This window comes from Oncorhynchus mykiss, chromosome 8 (genome assembly GCF_057628025.1).
Source record: "Oncorhynchus mykiss isolate SJ-2025 chromosome 8, ASM5762802v1, whole genome shotgun sequence".
Classification (NCBI taxonomy): Eukaryota; Metazoa; Chordata; class Actinopteri; order Salmoniformes; family Salmonidae; genus Oncorhynchus; species Oncorhynchus mykiss.
This window is the reverse complement of record NC_143029.1, coordinates 26,477,633-26,499,837: the sequence shown is the minus strand read 5'-3', so window position 1 is coordinate 26,499,837 and position 22,205 is coordinate 26,477,633. Positions and strand designations below refer to the sequence as shown.

General features: G+C 41.3%; 1 protein-coding gene across 6 annotated transcripts; it reads left to right on the top strand.

The window, feature by feature from the left end:
- The first annotated feature begins 1,470 nt into the window (after positions 1–1,470).
- On the top strand, positions 1,471–21,915 carry LOC110529696 (vascular endothelial growth factor A-A). Of its 6 annotated transcripts, XM_036985175.2 has the most exons (8): positions 1,481–2,463; positions 4,212–4,257; positions 7,118–7,314; positions 10,241–10,317; positions 14,974–15,006; positions 18,274–18,348; positions 20,016–20,159; positions 20,370–21,915. In XM_036985175.2, the coding sequence occupies exons 1-8, from the start codon at positions 2,401–2,403 to the stop codon at positions 20,389–20,391; spliced, it is 657 nt and encodes a 218-aa protein (XP_036841070.1). In that variant the 5' UTR covers positions 1,481–2,400; the 3' UTR covers positions 20,392–21,915. The 6 variants fall into 6 exon arrangements, with proteins under 6 accessions (XP_036841071.1, XP_036841070.1, XP_090099179.1 ...); XM_036985176.2 differs by lacking the exon at positions 18,274–18,348 and having other exon boundaries at positions 1,471–2,463; XM_090243051.1 differs by lacking the exon at positions 4,212–4,257 and having other exon boundaries at positions 1,692–2,463.
- The last annotated feature ends 290 nt before the right edge of the window (positions 21,916–22,205 follow it).

The following is a 22,205-nucleotide window of genomic DNA, read 5'->3' as shown; positions in this document are numbered from 1 at the left end:
GGAGACTGTGCGTATGTCCACGCAAATCTGAAACCATTCGTACACACAACTTCTAGTGGTTGATCAACTGTATTGCAAGCAAATATTGTTAATTTAGGGGAAATGGAGGTGTTTGATGCAAGGGGGAGGCGGTCGCTTCACCAGGTTGAAATCCAAAATAGATAGATTCTAGATGTCAGTCAGCTAGCGCACTAGCACTAAGCCAAGGTGGGAAAAGTTACAAAACTCCCATAGCCTTCTTCAGAGAGAACATGACGAAAGTTGACAAAACAAAAAGGAGAACAGATGAGGTACTACACAAAGAGCAAGCAGGTATGATTTTCGTTTTGACTCCAAGGCAAGAAAGCACCAGAGCCTGCCGTGCTAACGGGTTCACAATAGATAACAATAGATAACAAAGTCTGTGAATAACATGAGGTGTAGCTAACGTAAGCCAGCTTGAGCTAGCTACTGAACTATCAAGCAAACTTGGTAGCAGAGAGTAGATCCTCAATATGATGTTGAGAAATAGTGCATTGTGGGTAGGTTAGAAGTTATCTGGAAATAAGTTAATAAATATGTAATAACCAAAAACATGACTATATTCGTACTTATAGGTAACCAGATTGTGGCTATAACTAAGTTATTAAGTCTCTGTTACATTGGTGAGTAAAAACCCATGCTTCCTACCCTATAATCTCAGAGTCTATAACAAGGCAGAAGACAGAAACACAACCATGTATTAATAAACTAAATATTGAACAACACTTAATCTTTTGCATAAAAATGTGGGTTGTGGGCAGAATTTACTTTTAAATTGTTCCATAGACAATCAATCTTGCAGGATGTGCGGACAGTTTTTTTGCACTCACTATAGGACTATAGGTAGCAAGCATTTTTTTGTTGTAAAAAGTCACTGCAAAAGACTGAAACATTCTGCCCACACTTCTATAGAAATGTGATCAAATTTGCTGTTACCCTTTCTATTAGAAACGGGCATGGCCCAGTTCCAAGTCGTACAGCAAATGAGGGCGTATTTTGTTACCATAAAAGGTGAATGGAGGGCGTTTTCCAGGCGGGGTTGTATGCGCTTGTTCACAAGTGCACAAATATAATAATAATATGGCTCTGATTTATCAATGAAAATGTATATATTTTGGGTAGCCCACCTAATCCTAAAATCTCCACACGATAGAATTTAGTAAGAAATGTACATACAACTAGTAGTCACTAGTTACCACAGCCACAAAGTCAAAATGGGCTTTATCGTAAAAATGTATGAAAACAAAGCTTTTTGGTCTAAATTTAAGGTTAGTGTTAGACATAATGTTAGCAGTGTGGTTAGGGGTAGGGTTAATGTCATGGTTATGTTTATGTTTAAAAGCAGATTTTAAGAAGAACATTTTAGAAATAGGCGGGGATTAGCCATAATATTTTGTGGCTGTGGTAACTAGTGACGACCATAAATCAGGCCCCTCGTTTCCACTAGCTAGTCAGATTCCACAGCCACAAAGTCAACATTGGATACACAAATTTGCTTTTTGGTTTTAATTTAAGGTCAGGGTTAGGCACAAGGTGAGCAGTGTGGTTAATGTTAGAGTTAAGGTTAGTATTAGGTTTAAAATCACATTTTAAGAAGAAGAATTGTACAAATGGGCGGGGTTTAGCCTATGTCTTTGTGGGTATAGAAGCTAGAGACGACCATCCCTCCTTGTCTCACGACAATTCGACAGTGTTGCCGCACAAGAGACCGAAACCGGAGGAGATGTTATAGACCTCCGAAAATATTTTACGGTGATGCGTTAACGTTTTCAAGAGGATATAAGAGAGCTGGGATCAAGCAAACCGGGAACGAGCAGGAAGCGAAAATAAACGGCAGTTTCTGTCACGGTTGGAAGTTTTGACGGATTTCAAAACAGTGGATTATGTGAATGTGATTGTAAACACTGGTCTGGGGTTGACACGAATGTAGGCTAATTGCGTAGGACTGAAAGTTTCTGTAGGCTAATAAATAGCATTTTTCCTTTTTTCCAATGGACTCGCATTTGGAGACTGCTTGCACACAAAGTATGGAATTACCCCTGTAATGTGGATTGCAATTTCATTTGAAGAAAATAAAGGTCTACTCCAGAACAATGTGAAAAGATACGCGTCCTGGATTCTAATGTTTCTGGATATCTTGAAAATTATTGGCAACAGTTGAAATTATGCTCAACCGATTTTTGCTCAGGTGTCTTGCCTGCTCCGACCGTGGGACCAAAATGGATTTGACGCCACTACAGACCCCGGTCCCCCTTTTACAGAAGTTCTAACAGTTATTACACTTTGCTTTACTGTTTTAAACTTTACAAATGCTTTGGAAGAAATCGCCAGACGACCCGCTTGGATTTTAAATCTACATTTGCATTTGGAATTTCAATCATGAACTTTGACAGTTTGATAACATTATTTCTCCTGACACTTCTGTATTTGTCAGCTGTCAAGGTAAGTTATATGTTATAACAGACCCAGTGTCTCTAAATGGACGTCAAGAAATGGATTACATTTGTGAAATGTGGTCAACTGTAGGTCGTCCTTGTCGTTCCCCTTGCTAGGTCATTACTCATGTTTTAACAACCTCAACATGTTTCATGGCTTCAGCGATATGTAAATAGCAATTACGCAAAACTGACACTACACCGACTTCACGTAGGCAGGCCTATTTAGCCTACTGTCTGACGTGGTGGCTTGTGCGTTTGCCGTTCAGAGGTGGAATATGTAGGGGCTAATGGTTTTGAACGAATGTGAGGAAGTTTCGTCTCTTCTGGTGATTGCGGGCCTGCTCAGAACCACCTTGGCAATATTATTACGCTTTAAAGGCGTAGCAGCGGCATTTTGAATTCAAAGAGACATGGCAACAGGTTCGCTGCCTGCACACTCGATCCTGGCTTCATTTTAGTCCGCATTATTAGAATAGCCTACCACTACCCACCCACATTTTAAATTCTAAATTCTGACAAATGGGGCATTGGCTTAATATTTTAATATGGCTTTAAAATTACTTTAGAGTTTACAATGTAGACGTGGAGGTCTGTTGGTTTGCAAACCATTAATCAAGATGTTAAAGCCTCCTCATAACCTTTGAACGAAAGTTTAGGGAGAAACAAAAACGCCAACCAATAGTTATAGTAGACACTGGCCTGAATATGTTAAACTCCTGAATGATATTGAATTGGCATTTAGGCCTACTTTCTCAGTACCTGGGGCGGTCCATAGATTCCCAAATGGCTCATACGTTATAGGCCTAGGTATCTATTAGGATATTATGAACACTCAAATACAGTTTTTCAACTAATAGCCCCACAAAGGCCTGTCTTTTAACCCTGCAGGGGTCCGGTGCCCAAGCAGCCCACCTCTCTTTCGAGTCTCTCCCGCGCCCATACAACGTCAACCCGTTAATTCCCTAGAGACCAGTCAAGCGTTTTGGGGGTGTTTAACGAGCTCTTATAATCAACCCTGTTTAGTCAAAGCAACTGGCCGTTATTAGTAATATCATCAGATTGTCTATGGGCAGGTGTTCGCAGCTTGACACACACTCCATTAATAACAGCATTTTAAGTGTTGCGGCCACTCTTTTGTGAGCCCCAATCGCCGGTCCCTCACACCACCCAAGGGGCGGAGATAGCCGCTGCCTGAAAATAAATCGGGTCTCTTTTACTTTTGGCAGAGGTGAAATGTTCACTGGTTGTTACATTATGCGCTTGCGTTGCTCCGACTAAACACTGTAGTCCTCACTGAAAGCCACGAGGTAATCCATCTCCAGGCCTCATGCAATCCTGGTCAGATATTGCGCGAGTTTGCTTGCATTGCTTGCATCACTATGGAGCGACTGACAGCAATTACCGTGGAAAATGTAGAAAACTGTGGGCTAGATGCGGGTCATTGTAGCAACAGTTACCACATGTGGTCTCTGTTGAGTTGTGTAGCTTAAACTCATATAGAGAATGAAATTGTAACATTTGCAAACATAGGCCTAACACTTCTTCAGGGAAAGATAATGTAGCCTTGGCTATGAAACAAAACAAACACACCGCGTGGTCTTTGACAGCGTCCAACGTCATATCGTATGTCTGCGCCACGTAGCCTCTTTGGTTGCACGTTAGTCAATGTGAAATGCACTGTATGAAATTCTTGAACGTAAGGATACAATTTAATCGCCAATTTGTGTACCCCTTTTCCTTTCTCCCGCGCAGAGTGCCCACATACCTAAGGAAGGAGGGAGAAGTGCGCATGACGGCGGTAGGTGTTCGATAGGGCACCGTGGGAATAGAGCTTTCATTGGGCTCCCTCGCAGGCAAACTGCCAATGAAACAGGGTTCACCTTGAAAGCACAGTGAGACCCACGCCGCCTGGCGGAAAGAAGCCCAGCTGCACCATGTTCTCATGTTGGCTGAAGTAGGCTCCAACATTGAAACAATAGTAACACATTTCAGAGTAGTGTCCATTTTCAGTTATAATCTCCACGGATTCCATTTGAAATATTGTTTGAAGTTAAGATGTGGAAATACTTTTTTTAGAATGGAATTTAGTCTCTGGCCCTCTTGGCTTCTTTACACAAGCCTATGTTGCACAATATTAGGAAAGGGTCTGCTCTCTTAATCAAAAGCTGAACTTTATATGTGATTGTTTCATACAATGCTTGATTTGGCTGGAATAGGACACTGCAGGGAGTGTGCTATTATTTCCAATTTTCCCTTTCTCTCCATGAGGAATCAGAGTTGTCTGTATGTGGTGTCTCAATGTCTTTCCCAACATGTGCACCACTAGGCTACAATGTGTTTAGTGCTTCACAGCAGAAGGTACCTAGCTTTGTGGGGCTAAGAGAGGGAGAGACAGAGGAAGTCGGTTCAGAAGCATACCACATCCACAATGAGAGAGGAAGGGAGGGGGATACCTTGATGGGTGATGCCGGTTGTTGAAGGAAAGTGTATGTAGTAGACGTATATTTTTTAGTGTGTGTGTGTGTGTGTGTGTGTGTGTGGAGTATGTACAGTGCCTTCAGAAATTGTTTATACCTTTGGTCTTTTTACTAAGGTTTTTGTTAAAATGGATTTAATTGTAATTTCTTTGTCAACGATCCACACAAAATATTATTTGAAAGTGGAATATTTTTTTTTCATGAAAATGAAACTAACATATCTTGATTTAGATAAGTAATCAACCCCCTGAGTCAATACATGTTAGAATCACCTTTGGCAGTGTTAACAGCTGTGAGTCTTTCTTGGTAAGTCTCTTAAGAGCTTTCCAAACCTGGAATGTGAACATTTGCCCATTATTCTTTTCAAAATTCTTCAAACTCTGTCAAATTGGTTGCTGATCATTGTTATTAAAAACATTTTCATGTCTTGCCATAGATTTACAAGCAGATTTAAGTCAAAACTGTAACTCGGCCACTCAGAAACATGTAAATGTTTTATGCTGAAAAACTTCCCAGTCCTTAACAATTACTAGCATACCCATAACATGATGCAGCCACCACTATGCTTGAACATACGGAGATTAGTACTCAGTAATGTGTTGTATTGAATTTGCCCCAAACATAACACTTTGTATTCAGGACAAAAAGTTAATTGCTTTGTCATATTTTTTGCAGTATTACTTTAGTGCCTTGTTGCAAACAGGATGCATGTTTTGGATTTAAAAAAATTCTTTACAGCCTTCCTTCTTTTCACTCTGTCAATTAGGTTGGTATTGTGGAGTAACTACAATGTTGTTGAGCCATCCTCAGTTTTCTGCTATCACAGCCATTAAACTCTGGAACTGTGTTAATGTCACCGTTGGCCTCATGGTGAAATCCCGGAGTGTTTTCCTTCCTCTCCAGCTACTGAGTTAGGAAGGACGCCTGTATCTTTGTAGTGACTGGGTAAATTGACAAACCATCCAAAGTGTAATTAATAATGCTCAAAGGGGTATTCAGTATCTGCTTTTTTTTATTTTCACCCATTTACCAATAGGTGCCCTTCTTTGCGAGGCATTCCCAGGTCCCAGGTCTTTGTGATTGAATCTGTGTTTGAAATTCACAGCTTAACTGAGGGACCTTATAGATAATTGTATTTGTGGGGTACAGTATTATTTGTTAAACAGTATTATTGCACACAGTAGCTAGGTTTCCATCCAATTGGCAACTGAATTTTATGCAAATATTCTAGAATCCACATGAAAATATGCTAATTTCCCCACCAGTGGTGTGTTTCCACCAAATGGACTTGTTGCGGATAAAATATGAGTGTGTGATGACGTACTGCACACAAAATGTACTTTTTCGCTTATGTTTTCATGTACAGAAAAAAAATATCTAAAATCCAATGTGTTTCAATCGCATTTTCAACTCTACCGATAGTTTTGTTACAAAAACTGTTGTGTTAAATAGCAAATGTACCTGCACTCTAGCCAACAGATACAGTGCGGGTTAGCTAGTCTACTTGATGAGATTATTATGGATAAGATCAAGAATATTTTTTATTTGTCAAACGGCAGTCAAGCATCAATCATCATGTCACAAGAACAAGACCCATGACTCAATAATCCATGCTTTCTGGGAATGCCATGAAGTCTGAAAGTTATGAGCGGAGCTAGAAAGTTGGCTGTCAGAAGTATTACAATATAAACTTACTTTGTCGATCCCACCATGTATGAACAAATGATCTGTCGGCATTTATAAAAGTACACCGAAACTTCCTGCTTCCACCACAGGTGTCTTTTTTTTTTTATACAATCTAACTTTACTCGCATATAAACTGGGGATGGAAACGTGGTTAATGAGTCCATGCAACATATTATGTGACTTGTTAAGCAAATTTTTACTCCTGAACTTATTTAGGCTTGCCGTAAAGGGGTTGAGTACTCACTGACTCAAGAAATTTCAGCTTTTCATTCTTAATTAATTTGTAAAGATTTCGAAAAACATAGTTCCACTTTGACATTATAGGGTATTGTGTGTAGTTCAGTGACACAATCTGAATTGAATCCATTTTAAATTCAGGTTGTAACACAACAAAATGTGGAAAAAAATCAAGGGGTGTGAATACTCTGAAGGCACTGTGCAGTATGTGTGTATAGGTTATTGGTGTATTAAATGTGTGTGCATGTCTCTCCTCAGTGATCTCCTTCATGGAGGTGTACAATAAGAGCCTGTGTCAGCCCAGGGAGCTGCTGGTAGAGATCCTACAGGAGTACCCAGAGGAGGTAGAACACATCTTCATCCCATCCTGTGTGGTGCTGACACGCTGTGCAGGCTGCTGCAACGACGAGATGCTACAATGTACGCCAACCTCCACGCATAACGTCACCATGGAGGTGAGAGACTGAGCGTTTGACATTTTTACCCTTACACATCTCCATCACACGTTTAACTTCTTTAACCCTACTTCTACATATAACAGAGTCGTCTCCAAGGAGGTGAGAAACTGACCCCTAACCTTTGACTGTTTAACCTCTAATCTCTTACATTTTGACTGGCCACCTCCCCAGAATGGCCCTTTGTAACACAATGCATCTCAAGTTATGTGGGTCTGTATATGAGAGTGTAAACGGTATATGTTCTAGTATATTTGGGTATACACTACCGTTAAAAAGTTTGGGGTCACTTAGAAATGTCTTTGTTTTTGAAAGAAAAGCGCATTTTTTGCCCATTTAAAATAACATCAAATTGATCAGAAATACAGTGTAGACATTGTTAATGTTGTAAATGACTATTGTAGCTGGAAACGGCTTATTTTTAATGGAATATCTACATAGGCGTACAGAGGCCCATTATCAGCAACCATCACTCCTGTGTTCCAATGTCACGTTGTGTTAGCTAATCCAAGTTTATCCTTTTAAAAGGCTAATTGATCATTAGAAAACCCTTTTGCATGTATGTTAGCACATCTGAAAACTGTTGTTCTGATTAAAGAAGCAATAAAACTGGCCTTCTTTAGACTAGTTGAGTATCTGGAGCATCAGCATTTGTGGGTTCGATTACAGACTCAAAATGGCCAGAAACAACCAACTTTCTTCTGAAACTCGTCAATCTATTCTTGCGAAATTAAGACTATTCCATGCGAGAAATTGCCAAGAAACTGAAGACCTCGCACAACGCTGTGTACTACTCCCTTCACAGAACAGCGCAAACTGGCGCTAACCAGAGTAGAAAGAGGAGTAGGAGGCCCCGGTGCACAACTGAGCAAGAGGACAAGTACATTATAGTGTCTAGTTTGAGAAACAGACGCCTCACAAGTCCTCAACTGGCAGCTTCATTAAATAGTACCCGCAAAACACCAGTCTCAACGTCAATAGTGAAGAGGCGACTCCGGGATGTTGGCCTTCTAGGCAGAGTTGCAAAGAAAAAGCCATATTTCAGACTGGCCAATAAAAACAAATGATTAAGATGGGCAGAATAACACAGACACTGGACAGAGGAACTCTGCCTAGAAGGCCAGCATCCCGGAGTTGCCTCTTCGCTGTTGACGTTGAGACTGGTGTTTTGCGGGTACTATTTAATGAAGCTGCCAGTTGAGGACTTGTGAAGCGTCTTTTGAACGGTAGTGTATGTCCTAGAGCAGGTGGGAAAGGATGAAGTGTATATGTGAGCATGTTTGACCCATCTACATTGGGGCAAAAAAGTATTTAGTCAGCCACCAATTGTGCAAGTTCTCCCACTTAAAAAGATGAGAGAGGCCTGTAATTTTCATCATAGGTACACTTCAACTATGACAGACAAAATGAGAAAAAAATCCAGGAAATCACATTGTAGGATTTTTAATGAATTTATTTGCAAATGATGGTGGAAAATAAGTATTTGGTCACCTATAAACAAGCAAGATTTCTGGCTCTCACAGACCTGTAACTTCTTCTTCAAGAGGCTCCTCTGTCCTCCACTCGTTACCTGTATTAATGGCACCTATTTGAACTTGTTATCAGTATAAAATACACCTGTCCACAACCTCAAACAGTCACACTCCAAACTCCACTATGGCCAAGACCAAAGAGCTGTCAAAGGACACCAGAAACAAAATTGTAGACCTGCACCAGGCTGGGAAGACTGAATCTGCAATAGGTAAGCAGCTTGGTTTGAATAAATCAACTGTGGGAGCAATTATTAGGAAATGGAAGACATACAAGACCACTGATAATCTCCCTTGATCTGGGGCTCCACGCAAGATCTCACCCCGTGGGGTCAAAATGATCACAAGAACGGTGAGCAAAAATCCCAGAACCACACCTAGTGACCTAGTGAATGACCTGCAGAGAGCTGGGACCAAAGTAACAAAGCCTACCATCAGTAACACACTACGCCGCCAGGGACTCAAATCCTGCAGTGACAGACGTGTCCCCCTGCTTAAGCCAGTTCATGTCCAGGCCCGTCTGAAGTTTGCTAGAGAGCATTTGGATGATCCAGAAGAAGATTGGGAGAATGTCATATGGTCAGATGAAACCAAAATATAACTTTTTGGTAAAAACTCAACTCGTCGTGTTTGGAGGACAAAGAATGCCGAGTTGCATCCAAAGAACACCATACCTACTGTGAAGCATGGGGGTGGAAACATCCTGCTTTGGGGCTGTTCTTCTGCAAAGGGACCAGGACGACTGATCCGTGTAAAGGAAAGAATGAATGAGGCCATGTATCGTGAGATTTTGAGTGAAAACCTCCTTCCATCAGCAAGGGCATTGAAGATGAAACGTTGCTGGGTCTTTCAGCATGACAATGATCCCAAACACACCGCCTGGGCAATGAAGGAGTGGCTTCGTAAGAAGCATTTCAAGGTCCTGGAGTGGCCTAGCCAGTCTCCAGATCTCAACCCCATAGAAAATCTTTGGAGGGAGTTGAAAGTCCATGTTGCCCAGCAACAGCCCCAAAACATCACTGCTCTAGAGGAGATCTGCATGGAGGAATGGGCAAAAATACCAGCAACAGTGTGTGAAAACCTTGTGAAGACTTACAGAAAACTTTTGACCTCTGTCATTACCAACAAAAGGTATATAACAAAGTATTGAGATAAACTTTTGTTTTTGACCAAATACTTATTTTCCACCATAATTTCAAATGAATTCATTAAAAATCCTACAATGTAATTTTCTGGATTTTTTTTCTCATTTTGTCTGTCATAGTTGAAGTGTACCTATGATGAAAATTACAGGCCTCTCTCATCTTTTTAAGTGGGAGAACTTGCACAATTGGTGGCTGACTAAATACTTTTTTGCCCGACTGTATATTCGACTCTGTCTTCTCCTGTTTCCACAGATAAAAAGAATAAAACCCCACAAGCAACAAAATGATATCTTCATGAGTTTTACAGAACACAATGCATGTGAATGCAGGTAAGAAGTGTACACATGCTGCACGTATACATATACTCACAAACTATCTATTCCAGTGTTCTTCTCTGTTCAGGGCATACGGAGGTCTTTCTACAAGGAATTCAGGGGATTGTAGATAAATTAGAGTATGTTCTGACTTCCAGGTGCCCTCTATCAACACACTGGTTTGGTCTGGTCTGGTCCATCCAGATCACATAGTGCATGCAGAGTCACTTTAAACTCTGCAGGTCACAGAAAAGTCACACTGCATGAACCACATATCAGCGTTTTCCTTTAACACCTTAGCTGTTAATTTTGACCCAAAAAATGGTGAAGATTTCTATCTTACTCGTGGAGGCTAAGTTCAGTGTGTAGCATTTCCACCTTTTCATAACCTGCATATAACCTGCTCACAAACTGCTCATAAACCATTAAAGGGATGGTGCAAGATATTTGTCAATCAAGCAGTTTTCGGTCAGATGAATTCATGGATTCCATTATTATGTTGATGCGTGCAGTTTGAAGGAAGTTGAAGGTAGTTTCACGAGTCATTGCTAACTAGATTTAGTGCAATAACTGGAGGTCTACAGGAATTATCACAATTTTGAAGCTGTATTTATAATTATATCAAATATATACAACACATTTTTCACCAACAGGTTTCTGTGCAATGCACCACACGACTAATAAGCAAAGCATAACTGTATACCGATTACCAACTTTGGGTGCTTTAACATTATGGTTTGTGTTTTCAACACCACAATCAAATTGATATACTCAATCTCGATAAACAGAAAATACAGTGCATTCGGAAAGTATTCAGACCCCTTGACTTTTTCCACATTTTGTTACGTTACGTCCTTATTCTAAAATTAATTCAATTGTTTTGTTTTTTTCCCCTCATCAATCTACACACTCTACCCCATAATGACAATGTTAAAACCGTTTTTTTTTATTTTTCAGCAAAAAAAAAAAAATGAATAAAACGGAAATATAACATTTGCATAAGTATTCAGACCCTTTACTCAGTACTTTGTTGAAGCACCCTTGGCAGCAATTACAGCTTCGAGTCTTTTTGGGTATGATCCTACAAGCTTGGCATACCTGTATTTGGGCAGTTTCTCCCATTCTTCTCTACAGATCCTCTCAAGATCTGTTAGGTTGGATGGGGAGTGTTGCAGCACAGCTATCTTTAGGTCTCTCCAGAAATGTTCAATTGTGTTCAAGTTCGGGCTCTGGCTGGGCCACTCAAGGACATTCAGAGACTTGTCCCGAAGCCACTCCTACGTTGTCTTGGCTGTGTGCTTAGGGTCGTTGTTTTGTTGGAAGGTGAACCTTCGCCCCAGTCTGAGTTTCTGAGTGCTCTGTAGCAGGTTTTCATCAAGGATCTCTCTGTACTTTGCTCCATTCATCTTTCCCTCGATCCTGACTAGTCTCCCAGTCCCTGTCGCTGAAAAACATCCCCACAACATGATGCTTCCAGCACCATGCTTCACCTTAGGGATGGTGCCAGGTTTCCTGCAGACGTGACGCTTTGCATTCAGGCCAAAGAGTTCAATCTTGGTTTCATTAGACCAGAGAATCTTGTTTCTCATGGTCTGAGAGTCCTTTAGGTGCATTTTGGCAAACTACAAGCGGGATGTCATGTGCCTTTTACTGAGGAGTGGTGGTTCCAAACTTCTTCCATTTAAGAATGATGGAGGCCACTGTGTTCTTGGGGACCATCATTGCTGCAGAAATGTTTTGGTCCCCTTCCCCAGATCTGTGCCTCGACACAATCCTGTCTCGGAGCTCTACGGACAATTCCTTCGACCTCATTGCTTGGTTTTTGCTCTGACATGCACTATCAACTGTGGGACCGTATATAGATAGGTGTGTGCCTTTCCGAATCATTGAATTTACCACAGATGGACTCCAATCAAGTTGTAGAAACATCTCAAGGATGATCAATGGAAACAAGATGCAGCTGAGCTCAATTTCAAGTGTCACAGCAAAGGGTCTGAATTCTTATGTAAATAAGATATTTCAGTTTTTACTTTTTCATTATGGTAGATTGATAAGGGAAAACATGAAAACAAGGGGTCTGAATACTTTCCAAATGCCCTGTACGTGCCTCCCTACCTTGTACCCACTGAAGTAGTATAATCAGATTAAAGCATTGTGACTGGTTGTGTTTATGCCACAGATAAAAGGTAATAGATTTTCAAAGTTAAATTACTAATATTTAGGCTATATTGAAGCATTAGGTTTTAGATGCACGAGGAATAGCCGCTCATATCGTAGAAGAGGCAGAGCATGCGTTAAGCTTTCCTGAATAACTGGGCCTGCCCGGGAGCATACTTATGTGGCCACATTATAGGACGATTTGATGAGGATCTGAATCAGACAGCACATCTCAGTTTCAGAAGTAAAAATACAGTCAGACTGGCCTGCTACAGTGCCTTTCTAGACTTTGTAAACTGTTGAAAGTTGACACAACTGATCCAAATGGAATGAAACACTCAAATCACAGGGCTTTTGCACCACTATTCAAATTACATGTTCACTGCCGTTTCCAGCCTAGAGTAGAATGTTGTACTCACTTGAAAACAATAATGCAATTATTCATTGCATTGTGGTGTTGTAGGCTAGTCTGGGTAGGATAATTGTATTGTCTCTCAACAAGATCAATAGGGGTGTTTTTTTTTTTTTTTCCACCTTTATTTAACAAGGTAGGCCAGTTGAGAACAAGTTCTCATTTACAACTGCGACCTGGCCAAGATAAAGCAAAGCAGTGCGACAAAAATAACAACACAGAGTTACACATGGAATAAACAAACATACAGTCAATAACACCACAGAAAATCTATATGCAGTGTGTACAAATGAAGTAAGGAGGTAAGGCAATAAATAGGCCTTAGTGGCGAAGTTATTACAATTTAGCAATTAACACGGGAGTGATAGATGTGCAGAACAGGATGTGCAAGTAGAAATACTGGTATAAATACTGGTGTGCAAAAGAGCAGAAAAAACAAAAAACAAATATGGGGATGAGGTAGGTAGTTGGTTGGATGGGCTATTTACAGATGGGCTGTGTACAGCTGCAGCGATCGGTAAGCTGCTCTGACAGCTGACGCTTAAAGTTAGTGAGGGAGATACAAGTCTCAAAATTCAGTGATTTTTGAAATTCGTTCCAGTCATTGGCAGCAGAGAACTGGAAGGAAAGGCAGCCAAAATAGGTGTTGGCTCTGGGGATGACCAGTGAAATATACCTGCTGGAGCGCGTGCTACGGGTGGGTGTTGCTATGGTGACCAGTGAGCTGAGATAAGGCGGAGCTTTACCTAGCAAAGACTTATAGATGACATGGAGCCAGTGGGTTTGGCAATGAATATGTAGCGAGGACCAGCCAACGAGAGCATACAGGTCTCAATGCTGGGTAGTATATGGGACTTTGGTGACAAAACGGATGGCACTGTGATAGACCGCATCCAATTTGCTGAGTAGAGTGTTAGAGGCTATTGTGTAAATGACATCGCCAAAGTCAAGGATCGGCAGGATTGTCAGTTTTACGAGGTTATGTTTGGCAGCACGAGTGAAGGAGGCTTTGTTTTGTGAAATAGGGAGCCGATTCTAGATGTAATTTTGGATTGGAGATGCTTAATATGAGTCTGGAAGGAGAGTTTACAGTCTAGCCAGACACCTAGGTATTTATAGTTGTCCACAGATCCGTCCAGAGTAGTGATGCTAGGCGGGTGGGCGGGTGCGGGCAGTGATCGGTTGAAGAGCATGCATTTCGTTTTTAGTAGCGTTTAAGAGCAGTTGGAGGCCACGGAAGGAGTGTTGTATGGCATTGAAGCTCGTTTAGAGGTTTGTTAACACAGTGTCCAAAGAAGGGCCAGATGTATACAGAATGGTGTCGTCTGTGTAGAGGTGGATCAAAGAATCACCCGCAGCAAGAGCGACATCATTGACATCATTGATATATACAGAGAAAAGAGAGCTCAGTGTCTCTTGTCTTCACTGTTCTTTCATGCTCAATGGTGCACCTGGCCTCTCTGCTGCTTATCAGCCATTCCTCTTTGTTCTAATACAAACTGTCCCTTGGCAACTTCCTTCAAACTGCATGCAGAGACATACAAATGTTATCTGAAGTTCATCTGAACATTGCCAAAATCTTGCAATATCCCTTTGATTATGAGTTTGTTAACCATTAGTAAACATGAGTAAACCATTGTATGTTTTTGTGACTACCTAGTTTATAAGTAGACTGTATAGTTTTAAGGAGTTTTCTCCAAACCTATGAGTACTATGCAATGAGACGTTTCCCAATGCTTGACCTCCTGTACCCACTGGATTAGCTGTGAGCCCAAAGATGTGTTGCTCCATAATCAGTTACAGCCAAATTATCAAGTTGAGCAACAAAATAGACATGGCAATCTGCTATTGTTATCAGATATTGTGTGTGTGTGTGTTTCAAGGAGATAAGTCGGGGAGAAAGACAGCCTTGTCAGAGGTAACGACAGTATCGTCATGACTATTTAGGGATCAGGGATGGACAATACTAGAGTAGCCGAGTGCTACAGGGCCACCCAAGCTAATACCATGCCTATGTCTCTGTCCACTGTTGACGTGAATCTGTTTACGAAGAAACAAACGGTGGGCTATGAGGTAGCATCATGTTTGTTTCTGTCTTTCAGGCCAAAGAATGAAGTGAAAGAACAGAAAGAAAAGTGAGTACAGACTCTTGCTGTGTTGTGACTATCTGCCTTAATTTGAAAAGATACGTTTTTTTATTTTCTTGTCCATCTCTGTCTTTTTCGCGTTGTCTTTCCCCCGCTATCTTTCTCCATCTTCTTCTTTCTCTCTCTCTCTCTTTATCGCTATTTCTCCTGTGCTCACACGTTTCCGGCATTTCTCTTTCTCAACCTGTGTTGTTACGCACAGTATACAACAATGTATCAAATGATCACTGACACCACCATGTTGGCACAGATCCAGTGATCTTCCTGTAGTTTAGGAGTTCACAAAGAATCACATCCCTTCTATCCATTCTAATTCCATGACCCTTTGAGCTCTCAGGTGAGACACACAGAAAACCCACAGAATACTTCAATTCAGGTGAATGAGTGACACCTGATGAGGTCAATGCCTTCGGCACATTTCATTTATTGTCATTTTTTTATGCACCTGCTTCTCTTTACATTCCTCTGTTATGGTCCTTCCTTTACTCTCTATACATGTCTTTAAGTACGTCTCAGGGTTCATGTCTCTACCTTTGTTTTACAGGCTCCTGTGATGTGTAGATAACGCTGTGTGTTTTTAGAGAACCTCTTTAACCTTTTCTTTTTTCACTGTTTATGGGTCTGGCTTTAGTGGTTCTGTTCCACTACAATTCGCCAAAGGATGTCCTGAGGGTCGGTATACTGCCTTCTCCGCCTCTACATAGGATTGTCTTGTTTTCCTATGGCCTAATCCTATAGCATTACGAGGGTTTTTGGTAGTATTTAGGTTTAAATGTCGGGTATCCTGCATTATAGATGAGGGTTTGTTTCTGAGACCTCTGACCGACCTCGTTTTAACCATCTATGTGTCTGAAGGGTGAGGGCTTTAGTGCTCCTTGCCACCATGATTCTACTGTACACTCGGTACACTTCTGTACACTTCTGTTGTTGATGCTACCGTGCGTTACTGTTGGCTCAACCTTGACCTCTGACTTTGCTGTGGTCAGGGGCCTCTTTGGTAGTTAGTGTCACAGTGGTAGTGTTAATGATGCTACCAAAAGGCCTTTGGTCATCATCCTAAGGAAGCTAACTCAAGTCCAGGTTCACCCAAGCCTGTTCCTTTCTTGTCACATTTTGATATATACAGTGCCAGTCAAATGTTTGGACACACCTACTCGATCAAGGGTTTTTCTTTATTTGTACTATGCTCTACATTGTAGAATAATAGTGAAGACATCAAAACTATGAAATACACATATGGAGTCATGTAGTAACCAAAAAAGTGTTAAACAATTCAAAATATATTTTATATAGTAGATTCTTCAAAGTAGCCACCCTTTGCCTTGATGACAGCTTTGCACACCCTTGACATTCTTTCAACCAGCTTCATGAGGTAGTCACCTGGAATGCATTTCAATTAACAGGTGTGACATGTTCATTGTTAATTTGTGGAATTTCTTTCCTTCTTAATGCGTTTGAGCCAGTCAGTTGAGTTGAGACAAGGCAGTGATGGTATACAGAAGATAGCCTTATTTGATAAAAGACCAAGTCCATATTATGGCAAGAACAGCTCAAATAAGTAAAGAGAAACGATAGTCCATTAAACGCTTTGATGAAACTGGCTCTCACGAGGACCGCCACAGGAAAGGAAGACCCAGAGTTACCTCTGCTGCAGAGGATAAGTTCATTAGAGTTAACTGCACCTCAGATTGCAGCCCAAATAAATGCTTCACAGAGTTCAAGTAACAGACACATCTCAACATAAACTGTTCAGAGGAGACTGTGTGAATCAAGCCTTCATGGTCGAATTTCTGCAAGGAAACCACTACTGAAGGACACCAGTAAGAAGAAGAGACTTGCTTGGCCCAAGAAACATGAGCAATGGACATTAGACCGGTGGAAATATGACCTTTAGTCTCATGAGTCCAAATTTGAGATTTTTGGTTCCAACCGCAGTGTCGTTGTGAAACGCAGAGTAAGTGAACGGATTATCTCTGCATGTGTGGTTCCCACCGTGAAGCATGGGGGAGAAGGTGTGATGGTGTGGGGGTGCTTTGCTGGTGATACTGTCAGTGATTTATTTATAATTCAAGGCACACTTAACCAGCATGGCTACCACAGCATTCTGCAGCGATACGCCATCCCATCTGGTGTGTCATTTTTTTGTTCAACAGGATAATAATCCAACACACCTCCAGGCTGTGTAAGGGCTATTTGGCCAAGAAGGAGAGTGATGGAGTGCTGCATCAGATGACCTGGCCTCCACAATCACCCAACCTCAACCCAATTGAGATGGTTTGGGATAAGTTGGACCGCAGAGTGAAGGAAAAGCAGCTAACAAGTGCTCAGCATATGTGGGAACTCCTTCAAGACTGTTGGAAAAGCATTCCAGGTGAAGCTGGTTGAGAGAATGCCAAGAGTGTGCAAAGCTGTCATCAAGGCAAAGGGTGGCTACTTTGAAGAATCTACAATATAAAGTATATTTTGATTTATTTAACACTTTTTTCATTACTAGATGGTTCCATAAGTGTTATTTAATAGTTTTGATGTCTTCGCTATTATTCTACAATGTAGAAAATAGTCAAGATAAAGAAAATCCTTGAATGTGTGTCCAAACTTTTGACTGGTACTATATACCCTGCAGCTGTAAAATCTCATATACTGTTATCTCAAACATGATGAATGAGCGAGCTCGGCTGCCCCTCATCGTCCAGCATTTATTTCAAAATGTTAAGATTAGCCGAAGGAGTGTTTTGGGGGAAAAAAACAACTTCCACAGCCAAACTTAAATAGAAACCTGTGAAACCCTTTCTTTCTGGTGTAAGAGGGTACCTGAGTGGCGCAGCGTTCTAAGGCACTGCATCTCAGTGCAAGAGGCGTCACTACAGTCCCTGGTTCAAATCTGGGCTGTATCACATCTGGCCTGGATTGTGAGTCCCATAGGGTGGCGCACAATTGACCCAGCAACATCCGGGGTAGGCCGTCATTGTAAATAAGAATTTGTTCTTAACGGACTGGCCTAATTAAATAAATGTTAAATTAAAAATAAAACAAAGAATGTCTCGAAACCAGTGTTCTTTTGTTCATTTCTTTTCCCAGAACGGTGTTAAAATGTATTACCATCATTTGGTTCTATTTCAGTCCATTCTCAGTCCATATAGTCTCTGTGTGAATGAACAATTGACTAACTGATCTCTGAACTCTGTTCAGTTTATTTGTCTCTGTCCGTCCTCCTCAGATGTCTCTGCGTTATTGTGCTTCTTTCTCTATTTCCAGAGAACCCTGGAAAGGCAAGGGCAAAGGCCAAAAGAGAAAGCGAAAGAAAAAGCGTGACAAAAAGAATCGCCACTCGTATGTCAGCTCGGCCTTCTCCTCGCTCCACCTGCACCTGACTGTGGCGTTTCTGATCATTAAGCTTGTTTGGGAGGAGTTAATTTGCCCCTTTTAATTAATTGCCTCTCTATTCACCGCCCCACCACTCCACCCAATACCACCACACACATCAATTGGCATGAGACTGTAGATAGATGTTATCCCTAAATAATAAATAACATATGATCCTAGATCTATGTTTAGGGGTGACTTCTACCTCATAACCCTACCTCCTTACCTCACTACCACCCCCACCCCCCTGGTGATAAGGCACCCTGGGGGGTGTGGGGATGGGGGAGAAGGAATGGAGTGATAGGGTAATGGTGAAGGTAACAGAACTGAACCTACCAGCATGGCTTTTTGCAGGCGATGTCACTAATCCCGTATCTGTTGTGGGAATCATCCAAGGCCTATGTCAGTGTTGAGTCTGTCTCACTTTGCTGTGTCTCCAACTTTTCCTTTTTCCTCTTTTCTTTTTTAGTGTTTCTTTTTATCCCTCCAAACAGGCTTTTTCTGTTCCGTCCGCCATCACTGGGCTTTGTTTGTGATATAAGGATACGAGAGATGGCTATCACATTGCTGTTTCTTTCTGGGTTATGTAAACCAACAAATTGTTTAGCCCATTCTGTTTGTGCATTCTCTTTGTTGCCTCTATGGGTCTGAACAACACAAAGAACACAAAAATATGTTTCGTTTGGTGCTGTTTTTACCGGAAAGAGGTGCTCATGTTTCTAAAATGGTCTCAATGTCAAAGAATAGCGTTATTCTGTTCGTTGTGCTGTGCCTTTAGTACTCAATGGAATGTCTGTCTGTTGTCCCCCATACTCAGTGAAAAAGGTTTTGTCCACTATTAACACCTCTGTGAGGGAACATAATGGCACAGTCTCTACTGTTCTGTCATTTAAACCAGATCTATCTTCTGGTATCTACTGGTTCTCTATCTGATCTGTGTCTATAAGGGACAACATTTACTTGTAATCTTTTAATTCAATAAAAACTCATCCTGTATCTTTAGGGATGAGTTAAATTTGACATTTTTTTTGTTGCAAGCCTCACGTCCCAGCCGAAGCTTGCTAGTGCATGTCTAACCGAAACAATGCATACTGTGCGTGGGCAAGCCAATCATCCTAAAAATCACTCCCCCCTACGAGACAGTAGGAGGGGGTCTCCCTGCCAGCATGGGCTGAGTCGGGAGACAGGAGACAGGGGAGAGAGAGATAGTGAAGGGTTTAGGGGAAATTTTGCTGCTTGCAAATTGGTTCTGTTTTTGTACAACCCTCTGGCCACATGCTACAATTCATCCTCTTTTACCCACACCACAGACAGCACATTGACACAGACAGCACATTGACACAGACAGCACATTGACACAGACAGCACATTGACACAGACAGCACATTGACACAGACACCACATTGACACAGACTGCACATTGACACAGACTGCACATTGACACAGACAGCACATTGACCCTGGGAGTGTGAAGTTTCAGCATGTGATAAGAGGGTTGACCTTAAGGGAAATGATCTTGGAAGTGTTTTTCTATATTAACACCATTATAATAAACATCCTCCCTCTCTTTTTCTCTTCCTCCTTTTTCCTCTTCTTCATCCTTCTCATTTCGTCTCCTCTCTCTCTGTCTATAGTCAGTGCGAGCCATGTTGTGATGGCTGCTTAGCGAGGAGAAAGCGGTTGTTCATCCAGAACCCTCTGACCTGCCAGTGTTCCTGCAGAAACTCTGACGCCGACTGCAGGGCACGTCAGCTGGAGCTCAACGAGAGGTCCTGCAGGTGTGTGGGTGTGGGGGGGGGGGGGGGGGCTTGTTATATCACTCTTGGACTCATAACTCCTTTTGGGAACCAAGATGGTGTTTGGTGGCATTTCTTGACCACATGAAGGCATACCATTAGCCAAGAACCTGACCAAGAAATTGGAGCTAAGACCACGAGTGTGTTTTCATACAATCATATGTTTCTGTCTGTCTTCTCTGTGATCCCCAGATGTGACAAGCCCAGGAGATGAGTCTAAGCTTAAGATGAAACAACGTGAAGGGACATTCACAAGATATTTCATAGCACTTTCAACTCTGAGCTTATCTTCTTTGTGGAAAGCATTCCCCTGGACTGACTGAGAAACAGCAGTGAGAAAAGAGAGGGGGAGAGATAAAGAAATAATACATTAATAGAAAAATAATCCCAATGTATCTGCATATACTAAGAGAGAGAGAAAGAAAAAGTACAGAATTTGTATTGCTGCTAAAAGAGCTAACTAAAACCCATCGTTTGGCGTTTGACTGGACTACGGTTTTGTTGTTGATTCATTTATGCAAATACTTCACTGGATATGTGTGAGTACTGTGGTTATGTGTTAAATCATGAGGAACAAAACTTTGCTATGTGGTAGGTATATCCACAGAAGAGAAGAGGAAGAGGAAGGAAGAACATTCTTCCTGACCCATAGACTCCCTTTGCAGGAGCCCAATGGCAATGGCAGGACAGCCAATGGGAGATGGGGATCCGTCCCTTTATGACAGCACTTCCTTTTCCTTAAAGGAAGTTCTAGAACTGATGCGTGGAACGTGTGGAAAGCTAGAACTGTGCATTTTGCTGGCCTAGCTAGCAGCGGAACTGGATTTGGAGTGCCATAATACCCAAAGGGATACTGATGATTGATTTTGGTATACATGGAAACCACTAGAAACAACTGATACTGTAGCTTGATTCCATTGAGAAACTGCCTCACAAACTGTGCTAATCACTTTAGAGTGAGAAATCCTGAATTAGCTTCTTAAATTATTTTTGTTTATTTTGAGGGGAGGGGAGGGGGATGTTATGCTGTCTGTGGTTGAACTCAATACAGAATGCAATAGTATCGATGGCAAGCAGTCTGTATATACTATACATACTTAATATCCCTTATGTCATAGTCCACTATAGATAATTTATAATGTTAGAGTATTTTCAGTATTCAGTCCTCTACCCATATTTAATTTGATCTATTTATATATCAAGTGTTATGTTCCTTTGGGTTTCCCCCCTTCCTGCTATGTGATGCCATTGTGGTCTCCATTCTGCCTAGCTACAAGGAGATACTGCTCTAGGCTTTTATAAGAAAAAGAAAAAACCTTTACGTTAACATTCCTGAAATGGATCATTTGTATGGACGCCATCTATTCTGGATTTATCAACCCTTTTTTATAGAGGGTGGAGGTTCTGCGTGTGATTTTTAACCTGCTCTATGGTCTTGGCGTGTGTGTGTGTGTGCGTGTGTGTGTGCGTGTGTGTGTGTGTGTGTGTGTGTGTGTGTGTGTGTGTGTTAGAGAGGCAGAGGAGGCTTATGCTTGTCTTGAGCTCCATCACGCAGATAACAATAAACCATTGCTAAAAGAAAGCTTGGCCTACCAAGTCAACTGTTTGTATTAAAGCTAGCAATCTGCAATATCAAGAATATATGATTTCATGATAATAGTACTTGTGGTTTCTTTTCCAATATTAACATGTTTTTTTCTGTGACAGTGAAAAGTAGTAAAGCATATTTATTTACAAATTATATTGCTTATTTTGTATATCAAATTGAGGTGTTTTGAAGCAGTGGGTTTTGAAGAGGTTGTATGAGTTATTGTTTGTGTTGTGTTTGAAACAACTTCTCCAACATACGACAGCCATCTTTGATATCTGTTATGACTACGAAACTCGAAAAGGTATGCACTCACACAGCTCATAAGAGCATGTGCTGTGGAATATAAAACATGATTCAAAAGAAGAAATTCCTGAACACCTTTGACAAAGATCTGTAGACCAAAATAGTGTATGAATAAAAAGGTGAGATTTTGCAAG